The sequence below is a fragment of the Vigna radiata genome, chromosome 6 (assembly GCF_000741045.1).
Source record: "Vigna radiata var. radiata cultivar VC1973A chromosome 6, Vradiata_ver6, whole genome shotgun sequence".
Lineage (NCBI taxonomy): Eukaryota > Viridiplantae > Streptophyta > Magnoliopsida > Fabales > Fabaceae > Vigna > Vigna radiata.
The window spans coordinates 35,465,283-35,479,933 of record NC_028356.1 but is presented as its reverse complement, the minus strand read 5'-3'; the positions used below and the strand labels follow the sequence as shown (position 1 = coordinate 35,479,933).

Sequence of the window (14,651 nt, the reverse complement as noted above, 5' to 3'; positions counted from 1 at the left end):
TATATATATATATATATATATATATATATATATATATATATATATATATATATATATATATATATATATATATATATATATGTATGTATGGGTGTGTGTATACACACAGAAGTTATGATGCCAAAATTTTTATGTATTAGATAGCTTGCAATGGATCGTGTCATGGTTCATCAGATGAAATTTCTCCCATTTACTCACTTTGGGCTACATTTATTGGGCTTTACATTGCAAATTATGTGGTGGAGAGGTCAACAGGGTGAGTTGATTTTATGATGTGCTAAACTTTGTTATTTTCCTGCTTGTAGTACGTTTGATGTTTTAAATTGTTCAAAGTATACATTTTTTTTTTCTGATATTAAATTTCAATGGAAATTACTGACATGAAATAACAATTTTATTTGCATACTCAAATCAACAAATGATGTCAGTTTTTATTCTTGGCAGTCGACTGCTGTTCAACTTTTTTGAAAATTTTCATCTGTTTCTTGTAAGTTTTTTCGCTTGAGCAAACAGTCTTTTATCTTCTATTCAGCCATACAAACATATTTTTCAGAAAAAAAAAGTTAAGTTTTCTGATGTACTAGTCTGTTTTGGTAATTTAGTTATTTTATTTTTGTAATGCTGTTATATTCTAGACCATATTTATATTTCCCTGCACAAATAGATGTGCAAAGAGCCCATAGTGCTTAATGACTGAAATATAGCTGGTATCATTTTCAAATTGCATTTATTGAGTATCAACTGTTTTCCCCCATTTTTTTTCTTAATTTATTTGTTTATATGTCTGAAAAATCGTCAGGTGGGCTCTTACACATCCATTATCTGTTAAAGAATATGAGAAGTTGAAGAAGAAGCAAATGAAGCCTGACTTTTTAGACATGGTTCCTTGGTACTCTGGGTATGTACGTATTTGTAAAATACCTTTACTTCAGTTATTTTTTTAAATTTTATTTCTTGCAAAGAGGCTGTTGAAGGTTGTCTTGAATGTGTGGTTAAACTTGCTAAATGATGCAGAACATCTGCTGATTTATTCAAAACTGTTTTTGATCTCCTCGTATCAGTGACTGTCTTCGTTGGGCGTTTTGACATGCGCATGATGCAGGTAACAATATTATTGGCATAAACTAACAATATAATGATAATTGCTAACTTCCGAGCATTATACCCAAATTAGTCAACTATCCTCCTATGATACGAAGAAGTTTGCTTATGTTCATCCTTAGTCTTGTTGCTGGAATTTCATTTTGCTTGTATGTCAGTAGTAACGAGTCTTTTTCATTGAACAGGCAGCAATGAGTAGGGTTAGTGATGGAAATCAACACGATGACCTTCTATATGATCATTTTAGTGAGAAGGAAGATTTTTGGTTTGACTTTATGGCTGATACTGGTGATGGTGGGAACTCGTCTTATGCTGTTGCACGTCTACTTGCCAAGCCTTTCATTCGAACACTGAAAGATGATGCTGAGCTTACCTTACCACGTGGAGACTTGCTACTTATTGGGGGTGATCTTGCGTAAGTTGGCTGCACTCATTATTGTAAATTGTGGCTATTACCACATGATTTGGTCAATTATGATTTCTTAGTTTCTTTGGAATGATAAGTTCACACCATTGACACCATTTAATGCCATGGTTCTTGATTGAGAATTTTGGGTAGCAAGGTCTGAAGTTAAATCATGAAAATTGAAATTCCAAGTCTTCTTTACTTTATTACGTACATTTTTGCTGAGGGCTACCAACCAGATGTGATATCATGTTCCATTTATATTACCCGTCAACCACTTTTTAATTAAGTAATGGCGTACAGATTGAAGGCAAAATGTGTCTTGTTGTTTGGTTTTGTTTTTATAAATGTTTATATTGGATGTGTTACATGCGTTCAAACTTGTGAATATCATCTTAAGCTTATGGACCATGATTTTTCAATTATCCCATATTTGCTTCCTTCCTTTTTAAAGACTCTAGTTTGGTACTACTAATTTTGGGTCTTAGCATGCTTTGATATTGATTACTGATTTCCTTCTTCATGGACTGGTTAGTCAGTGGTATAAAGATGTAAAAGGAGTTATTTTTGAAAAAAAATATTTTATGTTTGAGCTTGTCCTGTGAAAAGAGAGAGGCAAAGAGGATTGTTCAAGTGTGACTAATTTATCTAAGTCTTGGCTCACATTACGTTATTCTTTTTCCCTTTATATGAATAGATGTTTATTTAATTTTAGTATTTAGTAGACACCTTTACACTAGGTGAAGTAAAAATAGAAATAAAATGTAATTTGTTTAAATGTGTTTTAACCTCTGAAATCAATTGATTTTGATTTAGCTGCCATGAAAATTTTCCATTTTTTGGTCTATATAAAATTAGAAATCATTATTTTTTTTTATCCCTAGTATATTGTGACGTGTGTTTATTCCTCATATGTTGAGTAAAAGTGATTTCAAAGTTTAGAATTATAAAAATACTTTACATAGACTAAAACCAACATTTACTCATTTTATAAGAACCAAAAATAACTATTTCAAATTTTTTAGAGGGATTAGAAAAAGATGACTTGAGACTGGAATGAAATTTTTAATGATGAAAATGATAATTTTTCTAGTTTACGGATACCCATTTAAAATATAAATCTTGATGAAAATGATATTTTTGACACAATAATATTTATTTTTTCTGGTAAATGAAATAAATAACATCACAATCATGGGCTGTTAATGTCAATTATGCAAAGTTTAAGCTGGCTCATTTAAATAATGGAACACAACTTTAAGCATGGGCTGTTTGTTTGTTTTAGCTTGTTAAATGAGCTTGATTGTGCATTTAAAAAGGTGGAATTGAATAATTCATGCATAATTTAACTCATTTATAACCCGTACTAGTGGGTCTTAAATAATATTAGATTTCCTATGTTTGAAATGTGAGCTTAGATGAAAATTGATTTTTTTCTTTGTTGTCATTTAAAGTTGTAACTAGCAATCTCAATGTTCTATATCTATATTTATTTCCTTGAATGACTTATTTTTTTATTTTTTGTTTCTGTTGTAGGTATCCAAATCCATCAGCATTCACATATGAAAGGCGTCTTTTTGTTCCTTTTGAGTATGCTCTTCAACCTCCTCCATGGTATAAAGCAGAGCAGATAGCTGTGAACAAGCCGGAGGTACCCTATGGAGCTCCATTGAAACAGTACAATGGACCTCAGTGTTTTGTTATTCCTGGAAACCATGGTTAGTTTTAGCTCCTGCATTGGGCCTTACCAAATTACATGCGTTATTTTTCAAGGAGATATTTAATAGCCATAGTTTCAAGGAGATATTTTTCTTTTTTTAGTATATATTATTTTTCAAGGAGATATTTGTTTTAGTTACTTTGCCTCATCTCATTTTTTCCTAATGCCAGTGTGGTTAATAAATGATAAAATTGTTTTTTTCTCAGACTGGTTTGATGGACTCCAGACCTTCATGAGGTATATATGTCATAGAAATTGGTTAGGTGGATGGCTCATGCCCCAGAAGAAGAGTTATTTTGCTTTGCAACTCCCTAAACGGTGGTGGGTTTTTGGGCTCGATCTAGCTCTTCATGGTGATATTGATGTGTACCAATTCAAGTTCTTTTCAGAATTGATAACAGAGAAAGTAAATATCCTGCCTGTTTTATCTTTGTCTCTTCATTTCTATGAATTTGTGAAGTTACATCATTAATGCTTTTGTTCCCATGTTTTATCTAAGGAACTGTGCAGTAATGCTTTTATTGTTGGATGGAATCGTTTTAGGATGTGATTATATAATTATAGATAGTAGTACTTGCTGATATGTTATGCTTGACTAAATCCTTCTTTACTAGCTTAGAAATCTGGGGAAATAATCTCATTTTGCAAAAGCTCTCAAGGAATTTGTTAAAGTAATTGGGTTTCTTCAAAATAGCTTGAACCTAACACTAAACTTTAACACCCAGACTGTTCCACTCATTCGTTGAACTGTATTTTTTGAAATCTTGTTATATTTTAGCAGTGTCTCCGAGTGTTTTTCATGGCCACGTGATTTTTTTTAGCATACTGTTTGCCTTTAGACTATTAAAGTAAAAGTCAGCTATCAATCTGATTGACCAGCACATCTATTGTGACCATCTTTTTTTATCATGGTTCGAGAGGATGATGACTCTGCGATCATTATTAACTCGTGAACCTAATTGGTTCATCAACTGGAATTGGAAAGATGTTAGTGGAAATAATGTTTCACATCTAATTCGATCATTATAACTGTCTTTGGCCGTTGTTCACGGTGTTTTTGTTCTTTTGATTCACTGTTTGTCTTTATGCTATTAAAGTAATTGTCAGCAATCAATCTGATTGACCACAACATCTACTGTGACCGTTTTTTGTCTAGGTTCGAGAGGATGACTCTGTGATCCTTATAACTCATGAACCTAATTGGATCACTGACTGGTATTGGAATGATGTAACTGGAAAGAATATTTCACATCTGATTTGTGATTATTTAAAAGGAAGATGTAAGCTTCGAATGGCTGGGGACTTGCATCATTACATGCGTCATTCTCATGTAAAGTCAAATGGGCCTGTACATGTACATCATCTTCTCGTTAATGGTTGTGGTGGAGCATTTCTACATCCTACCCATGTTTTCAGTAAATTTAACAAGCTTCACGGTGTCACCTATGAGTGCAAAGCTGCATATCCTTCCTTTGAAGATTCGAGCAGGGTATGTAGAATGTTAAATAACTTGTAGTCATATCCTTATTTATATATATAGATATATGTGTGTGTGTGTATTTTACTAGCACATTATGTATTTTTATATTTGATGCAGATTGCATTGGGAAACATTCTAAAATTTCGAAAGAAGAACTGGCAATTTGATTTTATTGGAGGCATTATATATTTTGTGCTAGTCTTTTCAATGTTTCCACAAGTGAGTTCCTCCATATCTTTGTTATTTATAGTTTTATTTTTATGCTTTCAATTCGATGTCAAATTATAATTTTGAGATGTTAATTCTTGTTTTTCCCCTTTGGCCCATAGAGTAATTGGAGATTAGCATTTTGCTTATCTGTTAAGGTACAGTCATTGGTTACTATTTGCTAAAGACACGATTGCTTTCTGTACTTGTTTTCTAGTGTGAGCTGGATCACATCCTCCAAGATGATACATTTTCTGGCCACATAAAGAGTTTCCTTGGTACTGTGTGGAATGGATTTATTTACATTCTGCAGCACTCATGTGTGTCACTAGCGGGAGTTATACTGTTACTATTTGCGGCATATTCTTTTGTTCCACCCAAATTGTCACGGAAGAAACGAGCAATAATTGGAGTTCTGCATGTTTCTGCTCACCTTGCTGCGGCACTAATTCTTATGTTGCTTCTTGAAATAGGCGTTGAAATATGCATCCAGCATGACTTGCTGGCAACTTCAGGTTTGGTTTTTCTATATGATGATATAAACTTTGATAACTTGTTACACTTAAGTTGTTAAATAATTTATTTTAGCTTGATTACTGTAGATTCTTTTAGTTTCACAAAATTTCAGCTTTGTAATTCACATCATATTGATATATCCATAAGGGCATGTTTCATTACTTATATTTCAATGCTGGAAGCTAGATTCAATATATAACTAACTGCTGGACCATAGATCTGACGGTATTGATAAAACTCTTTATTTAGTGAGTTTAGATCAAGATCCTGTGTGACTATTTGCTATTGCTCATCACAAATATATTATGGGAAAAGATTTCAATACTTTGTAAATTGTGTCTGTGTGATGATTATATTTGGGTTATAGTGTCTGAGTTATTTTTTGGCGTGTAATCCAGGGTATCACACTTTATATCAGTGGTATAGATCAGTGGAAAGTGAGCACTTCCCCGATCCAACTGGACTCAGAGCTCGAATCGAACAATGGACATTTGGTCTTTATCCGGCATGTATAAAGTATTTAATGTCTGCTTTTGATGTGCCAGAGGTGAGAAAATTCTCTCTATGATTTTATTTTTGACTTTTCTTAAAACGGACCTTGTCACGTAGAGATTATTTTCTCAGGTCATGGCAGTCTCCCGGAGCAATATTTGTAAGAACGGATTAGAATCTCTTTCCAGGGGGGGTGCTGTAATATATTACGCTTCTGTCTTCCTTTATTTTTGGGTCTTTTCGACCCCTGTTGTTTCCTTGGTGTTTGGGAGCTACTTATACATTTGCATCAACTGGCTTCACTTACACTTTGATGAAGCCTTTTCGTCTCTTCGAATAGCTAATTATAAATCATTCACTCGATTTCACATCAATTATGATGGTGATCTTGAAGTTTATACTCTGGCTGTTGATAAGGTAGGAAGTCATCACTTATACAACTATTCTTCGGTAACTCTTTTCTTTCTCTTCTAAGACAGTTTACTTTTGGCTCAACTATTTACATCTTCTGTCGGAGAACGTCTCAATATTATTATTATTATTATTATTATTAATAATAAATTTAAGAAAATTGAGTATGCATTTGTTAAATAACTTCCTTTGTGTAGTTGTGCATATTTCTAGTCAAATAGCAACTGTTCTTTCTTCGAAATTAATGATGAAAGCTTTAGGTGCCTAACTAATCAATGATTTGCTTAGAGATGATGACTGCAACTATCTTTGGGAGTTTTTAGAAGAAAGAAATTGAATTTCATAACTATCATGTTTGGCTGTGTCGCTGGGATTTGATTATTTTTTTCTGTTTCAATGTGTAGGTTCCGAAGGAGTGGAAACTTGATCCGGAATGGGACGGGGAGGCGAAACATCCACAAGAGTTGAGTCATTTTAGAAGGTTTCCCAGCAAATGGAGGGCAGTCACAGCCCACCAGGATCCAGTACATACTGTCAGAATTGTTGACCATTTCGTTATTCATCGGACTGAAAACATTGACTGTGATACTACATCTAACGGGCCAGTTCAATAATTTGATTTGTTGATTGGTTATCCTATTTGTAACATTATTTAGGAAGCAATTTGAAGTAATGAAAGAAAGAAAAGAATGGTAGTGTCTGCTTATTTGTTTCATTTATCTATTACTTCAATGGCTCTATTGGTCTTCTTGCAGTCGCCGACGTGGGTGCCGCTCAGCGTCCCACGTGGTAATCATCAATTCCATTTACGTTGGTAAACTAAACATCTTCAAATGTCTAAATGTGGAAAAGAGTATGACTCGAATTAGGTGAAGCTGAATTAATGTTAAAATTAGTAAGGGTGAAATTTTGTAGATTCGAGTTTCTGACATACTGGAGTCAAAGTGATTTTAAATTATATGTTTTGGAAGTATTTTAAAAATAATATATTAATCTGAAATTGATTTTTAATCATTTCCATATTATAATAAAATTTGTTACCATGAATGAAATGTTTATGAAACAATTTAAAGCCTTACGAAAGGTATTTAATACATCTTAATAAAATTTCTTTTGGAAAGTGTAAGAAGACATTTTTTTGATTACATAGTAATTGGAAATATGAATTGGCGATTGGAATTGTTCATAGGCACAACTTAACAGACTTCAGCAGTAGCTGTAGTGTTAGACACGAGCTCGCTTCCCTAAATGATTTGAAATGTAAAATAACCGTCGCATTAAGACTATAAAGACTTTTGTTTCTATTTATCGATATCAACTAATTGCGTCAAAATAATAAAAAACTGTTGAACGGAAGTTGGAAGGAACCTCCGGAGTAATGATGTGTTATCACTCTGTCACTTGTGTTTGCATTTTCTTGCATAAAATATCAACTTCAGACACAACAAGCTAATTTGAAACTTGCAGATTTTGATCAAGTTCACCAAACCCTTTCTCTGCCTATGGTTAAAGTTTCCAAGTCAAAGAATTTTGTATTTTAGTGTCAAAGTCAGCTATCATGTGGAACTATATTTGATTAGTCTGGGACGAGAAAATTCTGATATGGTGTGCCTCTCAGCGTTTTTTGCACTTCTTCCCAGTTTCCGATTTGCTTCCATAATGGGCCAGTGTGAATCTTCACCTGCCTGCTGTGCATATCTCTCAAAGGCAATCCCAGAAATTCTTCAACATCTTTCACCTTCTATAGATGGAAAAACAAATTCAACATTGAATCACCAACTCAAAATCCAAACTTTTTAATTAATATATTACGATTATTACACAATGAGATTATAATATAAAATTCTATGACGGTGCTGTCACAACACATGTTTCACACTTACCGTGGCATTTTTAACAAGATCCTCATAGTATAGAACAATGTGACGAGTGCTCTTAAAGTACTGAAGAGCTTTTGCAGCTGTCTCCTCTGTTTGCTTTAACTCTGTCATCAGCAACGTGGAATTGATCCATGGCCTGTATTTGGCCAGAATTCCTGCCTGCCAACAAAAACTATTTCAACCATTTCTTCACATTTGCAATCAATGCACATGTCTACTTTTCCTTTTTTTAACGTAAAAGATACTTCTCAACCAAAACCTCTGCATGTTCTATTGCATTTGGGTGTAAAACTCATAATAACTTTCTAAAGTAAATTAAGCAATGCGATCGATGATCAATTACATATCAACATTTTCTCAACATACAATATCGGGCAAAAAAGAAATGGCAACGGAGAGATTTTGAATGACCTCTTCTTTGGAGTGTACATGAGACTTATGGGTTCCATTCAGTGGCTTTGCAATTTTGTCATAGGAATTGGCAAGAACAGATACCATTCTACGGAGCAAATTCCTTCTGAAAAGGAATATTGTAGAAACTCCTCTCCTTTCAAAGTACTCCACTATCTCCTTATGATGATCCATTAAACCCTGCAAAAATATATGCATCTCTTCTTTTAGCAACCCAAATCCATGATGGTTCATGAGATTGAAACACTCTTCAGTACCTGATTAATCATCCACTTGAACCCCACAGCCGCTGAACACTCATTCTTGGAAGCACCACTCAACCAATCAAGATTGAACACTTCATCCATTGTCTTCAAAATTGAACTTACATTTTCCCTTCTTTTGGCCACCACAAATATCTCCCCATTCGAACTCACATTCATATGACTGTTCAACAAAGTCTCAAACCATCCACTCCCTGATCTTTGCATTGTCACTATGCTAAAAAATCTGACAGGATTGCATGCACACTCTTCCCTGTTCATCCACCAATCATTCATTCTATCCAGCTAAATAATCAAACCCACTTAACATATATCTGAGGCAAATCGAACACTTGTTCTTCCTCAAAGTATATTTATATGTATACTAAATCTTCATATATGTATGAATTTATATAACTAAATTAAAAACATACCTGTTGTAAGTTTTGGGTTGTGGGTAGTGCAAGTAAGGTGCTTTCCATTGTTCTACAGTAGAAGTATGACATGTTTGGTTGATGACTCTCTGTTCCACCAACTTGGTATTTACACGAACTCTTGTTGGTTTCTCTAAATTAACTGAGCAAATGTATAGTCCACATGTTGCAGCCATGACGAAAACTACCAACCTCAATGTTGCTGGAAAGTTCTTAGTAGCTTTAATGTCCATGGAGTCCTGAAAAATGAAGTAGTCACCACATGTCATACTGATATTGTAAGCTAATGGAATGTGATTAAGTTTCAAGAGAAAGCAGAAAAGAAAAAAAAGAATGATAATAGCAATGATTGATGGTACCTAGTTTTCTCACCTTCTTGAGGACAAATATTTGTTGAATCATGTTTCACGGGAATGAAGGACAACGACAAAGACCCTCTTCCTCTCTTCACTGTTTATATGTCCATAATCCCTTTTGCATCTTCTCTATGCTTTCAGAGTTTCCAAGTTTCCACGTGAAATTCAGCGTTTTTCAAGCAATTTGGTCTTGCAGTGGTTCCCTTCTTTGTATCTTTTTTTTTCTTTCTGTGACTTAAATTACACGACGGGTAGATTGTATAGTACTATCTGATATGCTTATTTTGTATGTGTCACTGTATCTTATCTTAAGATTTAAACAGATTTTGGTGAGTGTGGAAAAAAGTATAGAAGGTGATGAATAACATGGCATACAATGGTCCATAGTTCTTTCTTTGAAACATAACATTGACTTAGAAACACGATGCGTATCAGGAATCATCCTCTGTTTTCGATGTAGAGGAAATTAATATTTTATCTCTGTTTTCCATGTATATTTTACAGAGAGCCACGTAAAAATAATTTTGAAATAATTATTACAGATAATTTCTTTTACATTGACAGTGTAAAGGAATCATCTCATTAATGAAACATTATAATTGAAGACAATGGATGAAAATATGATCCAAGTATTTAACTTTAAAATGAGACTTTTTGGTTCATATACATATAAGTTGTCATTCAACACATAATAATTGACCACTTCAGTGAATTTCCGATAACATTTAGACAAAAAATTAAAACATTTCTTTGAAATACTAAAATTATCAATAATTTCAAGTCATTAAAAACATTTTCAAGTAAATTTCCTTGTAATGAAACACGAACAAAGTCAAAGAAACAACACATGTTGCAAGACATGGTTAACTTGTTTGATGTTGACGATAAATTAGAGCGAAGACTTTTAGCGATAAAACAAGTAAAAGAATAAAAGCACCTAGTCAATTTTACACAATAAAAACTAGAGAAGAAAATTTCATGGATTCCAAGCTCTCCCACCAAACGGGATCATAATGAATGTCTAAAATGAAACTTTCATAACTGAATAGTATTTATATTACAATGATTTTCAAGCATTGTTAAAAAAAAGTATTAACTAACAGGTAAGAAAATAGTGGGGGTAGGAAATTATGGATACAATATGAGGGAAGGCATTAGTATTAGTATTCAGTAAGACCAAGATTCATGAACCTGAGGCGGTTCCTACTATGCTACATCTCTAATTGAAAAAAATGAATCTCTCTGCCTTTTGCTGTGCCCTTCAAAAATCCATGAAAAAAAGACTGCAAATCCATCGCATGTGTATGGCACCTTGGCCAGGAAGCTACAAAACATAGAAATTAGCGTGAAAGACATGATAATAGCAATAGTCAGAAAACCATCAACTAATCCCTAGACTTATAATCACCAGTCATTTTAGTATAAAAATTTATGAGAAAAAAGTAGTCCTCCAAAATAAATAATTATCAATCATTTTAGCCCTAATATTAAGGATCTCTAATATTGGATCCTTACATAGTGTGCAAAAAAACATACCGTTTAGAAAAAACCAAACTGAATCACTTTCTGAGAACAGTTTGCTTCACACTAAACCAATTTAGGGTTTAAGGACTGAATATTCTAGTTGTCAAATACTCATAATAATGGTTGTATGTTAAAGAACTAAATTGGTTTATTCTGTAATACGAGGACCAAAATGAGAGACGGTGTTAATTTGAAAGACAAAATTGAATAATAATTGTAAAGGTGAGGCTCTAAAGTTGCTGGTTTATATCAGGGACTAAATTGATCCTTACTTATAAATTATAATCAAGGACTAATTTAGTGCATTATTAGAAATATTTGCTGCACAGGAAAAATAAATGATGATTTCCAAGCTAAAATTCACTTAAAGCCCTCCAACAACCCAATATCTGACAAAGCTACATACGATCACATTTATTGGACGTAATCAATAGTCCAATTATACAATCACACAGATTATGCATGCAAATGCAATTTAAGAAGTGAGATACTTTCTTTTTCCTGACACAGACGTGAGATGCTTGAGAGCATTAAAAGTGTAGCAAACACAATGTCTATCTAAAAATGGAATACGCTGTCTAAGAATGTATCAAACATAAGTTAGGGTGACCCCTTCTCCATCAATTAAAAGACACGAATCTGAGAAGTTAAAAGAAAGAAAAGGAAATATCAGAAAACTTACTATCAAAGAAGGCAGGGAATTTCAGAAAAGAAAAGCAGAACAAAATGTCCATTTATGAGACAAGAAGAAGGACAATCTGTCCCATAAACCGAAATGACTTTGGAGTTTCTTTTAAACATCTATTCTTTTCATCTCGAGACCAATGCTGCATGAATCACAATCTCACATCAATTAAAAGAATGTCATATAACCTAAATATAACACTAAAGCAACAATAGTACGATTCTTTGTAATCTACCTCGGAAAGCTGGTTGAGCTTATCACGGACATCTTTCAACAATTCAGGTACATCTCCTTCCCATTTGTAAAACTCCAATTCCTTACCTTCCAAGAGCTTCTCAGAAACCTAAAAGCAACAATAATAGAATGACAAGCAACCCCTGGTGATTTTTACAACAAGTACTTAAGTGAATTCTTTGGACAGGGAATTCCTCAGTTCTGATTCAATGTTGACAACAGAACTTCAGCATCATAAAGTAAAAATACATATTCGTTTTCACAAGGTTGCATGAGTTTGTAGAGGGCCTACAAGCATATTTTGATGGAACAAATTGAACACCAAGCTATCATTTAGTATGTTTATTCTATTATTTTACAGTTAGGTTTTGACTATAAAAGTCCTGACCCTTGTATTAGACCTCTAAATCAATTTGAGTACTAAAATGTGGGAGAGGAACAGTGAGCACGTTAGAATGATGGGTACCAAAACCTCATTGCATACATTTGAGTAGGTGAGAGAGATCAGAAGGTACCAGTACTATTTCATGTATAGTCTTTATTAGTAAATCAAAATGCCATTTCAAATTTCTCTTCAACCCACTATCATGAATTCAACACCTAAAATTTGATTTATTGTTTGATAACAATCTATTTTGCAGTAGATCTCTCTTATGGTGAGCATGTTATGTGATCAAATTTCAAATCATCCTTTCACTTTTAGTAAACAAAAATATAATTAGATGATTAAATTATACACTAATTACATCCATCACTCACAGGACTCCTGACCTATCTCTTTTATTAGTCCCTAGTATTTCTGATTGAAAAATGATAGATGAGAAAAAAACATTTTTCTTTCAAACGACAGTGTATCTTGCTGAGGCATGTAATTTTTCAATTAGATAGAGAGAGAAAGGAACTACACTAAAAGGGAACATGTGATAGTATTCCTTCATAAACAACTTGTAAGACAGAAAGTGAGTACACACCTTCTTTCCAATCACCTGACCAGCAGCTATATGAGAAAAATAAATATTGTAGAAATGAGATAGAAACAAAGGTGCGCTTGTCTCTGCAAGTGACTCTAAATATTTGGCATATGTAATCCCCGGAGAACTGGGATTTGGAATCACGTTTCCTTGTTCCTCCAACCATTTCAGATCCTTCAGAATCCCTTCCGATCTTTCCAACCCAGTTTTCCTCATGTATGCATCTGCAAATTCATGAAATTCTCACCATAACAAATTCAAGTCATTTTTTTTTCTCCACGGAAAACTAGAAAAACAAAGCAAATCACGTATTCTTCTATTTTTCACCTTTCATCTGTCTACTTTAAAATAAATATTTTGTTCCCGACCTTTAAAAAGAAAAAATATATAACATTTATTACCATCTCTTTAATTAAGAACAAACGTTTTCGATATTAATTTTAAGTTCCCCCAGGATAACTACCGCAGACTCTCAACGTCAACCTTTGTTACAAATATTATTATCATCGAGACGAAACCTCAATTCTGATTAAAGAACAATATAATGGATTTATATATTTTAAAAAAAAAAACAGTAACTAAATAGTATAAATTACATTTGAAGACAATAATCTGAAAAGGAAGCTGCAATGCAATGCAATGAATGGAATGGAATGGAATTGGAATTGGACTCACACGAAACATTATCAGATTCGTCGACGATGCGCTGGAGAGTGGCGAAGATGAGGTGAGTGTCAACAAGGTAAGCGATGAAGCCTTCCATGGAGGCACCCCACGCGTCGGAATCCGATTGGTCGGGTGAAACGGCGGCGTTGTGGAGTCTCATGGCGACGAACCTCATCTCTTCGGTGATGCCGGTGGTCTCTCCGGGGTACAGCTTCCGATACCTCTTCCTCTTCTTGATAGGAGATTTTGGTTTGGGTTTAGGAGTTGGAATTTCAGTGTGAGAGTGAGTGAGAGTGATGTTGGTGTCGGTGGAGCTTCTTACCGTTATGGAAAACCTGCAAATGCAATTCCCCTTATTTGAGACTGAGCTTGGGAGTGAGAATCGTAGCTGTGGCATGGCTTTCACTGTCAACCCCATCATCTTCTTCCTTCAAACTCCACTATCATCCGTATTCTCTATTTATTTTTATTATTATATTAGTTTTATTTTTAATTATATTATACATGTTAATTTTCTGATGACTTTTAAATAATAATTATTCTTTTAATCCTATCACAAATTAAAATATTTAAATTTCTTCTGTCGTCACTGCATTCGAGTATGTTGGTAGACTTTATTCAGTAAATTGATAATTTCAAATTTTCAATTTCGATTTGAAAATGAATATATATAAATGGGTTCATTTATGAAGTTGATGATAGAACAGACTGAACTTTTATATATTAATTTCTAGCTATATTATGTGTAAAGAAAATTTAACATAAATATAAAAATATTAATGCAGATTATAAAAAATTACCTAAATGTCAAATTTTGATGAAACCTCGTGAAGTTACCGTGGAATAAAAGTATTGTTGTGTTTCATTTAAAGTTAATTATATTTACCCGTTGATCATTTAATCAATTTTGTTTTT

General features: G+C 33.4%; 3 protein-coding genes across 5 annotated transcripts in view; 1 reads left to right on the top strand and 2 right to left on the bottom strand.

Moving 5' to 3' along the window:
- The window catches only part of LOC106764947, a 9,616-nt gene extending 2,568 nt beyond the window's left edge, over positions 1-7,048 (top strand). The window contains exons 5-16 of one of the 3 annotated variants that reach the window (XM_022782559.1): positions 141-256; positions 800-898; positions 1,015-1,102; positions 1,287-1,516; positions 3,044-3,225; positions 3,434-3,633; positions 4,384-4,716; positions 4,825-4,926; positions 5,132-5,429; positions 5,829-5,977; positions 6,055-6,372; positions 6,738-7,048. In XM_022782559.1, the coding sequence (XP_022638280.1) occupies positions 141-256; positions 800-898; positions 1,015-1,102; positions 1,287-1,516; positions 3,044-3,225; positions 3,434-3,633; positions 4,384-4,716; positions 4,825-4,926; positions 5,132-5,429; positions 5,829-5,977; positions 6,055-6,372; positions 6,738-6,947 (2,325 nt within the window). In that variant the 3' untranslated portion in view covers positions 6,948-7,048. The remainder of the gene's footprint in view (positions 1-140; positions 257-799; positions 899-1,014; positions 1,103-1,286; positions 1,517-3,043; positions 3,226-3,433; positions 3,634-4,383; positions 4,717-4,824; positions 4,927-5,131; positions 5,430-5,828; positions 5,978-6,054; positions 6,373-6,737) is intronic. The other 2 variants (XM_014649403.2, XM_022782560.1) reach the window with 2 other exon arrangements.
- Positions 7,049-7,474: 426 nt separating this feature from the next.
- Positions 7,475-10,503, bottom strand: LOC106763768. The gene is made up of 6 exons (XM_014647926.2): positions 9,673-10,503; positions 9,301-9,539; positions 8,882-9,140; positions 8,625-8,804; positions 8,217-8,372; positions 7,475-8,074 (listed from the first exon to the last, which is right to left on the bottom strand). The coding sequence occupies exons 1-6, from the start codon at positions 9,700-9,702 to the stop codon at positions 7,910-7,912; spliced, it is 1,029 nt and encodes a 342-aa protein (XP_014503412.1). The 5' UTR covers positions 9,703-10,503; the 3' UTR covers positions 7,475-7,909.
- A 161-nt stretch (positions 10,504-10,664) lies between these two features.
- Positions 10,665-14,198, bottom strand: LOC106763860 (probable inactive heme oxygenase 2, chloroplastic). The gene is made up of 5 exons (XM_014648025.2): positions 13,746-14,198; positions 13,071-13,294; positions 12,101-12,208; positions 11,863-12,007; positions 10,665-10,980 (listed from the first exon to the last, which is right to left on the bottom strand). The coding sequence occupies exons 1-4, from the start codon at positions 14,155-14,157 to the stop codon at positions 11,915-11,917; spliced, it is 837 nt and encodes a 278-aa protein (XP_014503511.1). The 5' UTR covers positions 14,158-14,198; the 3' UTR covers positions 10,665-10,980; positions 11,863-11,914.
- Between the last annotated feature and the right edge of the window lie 453 nt (positions 14,199-14,651).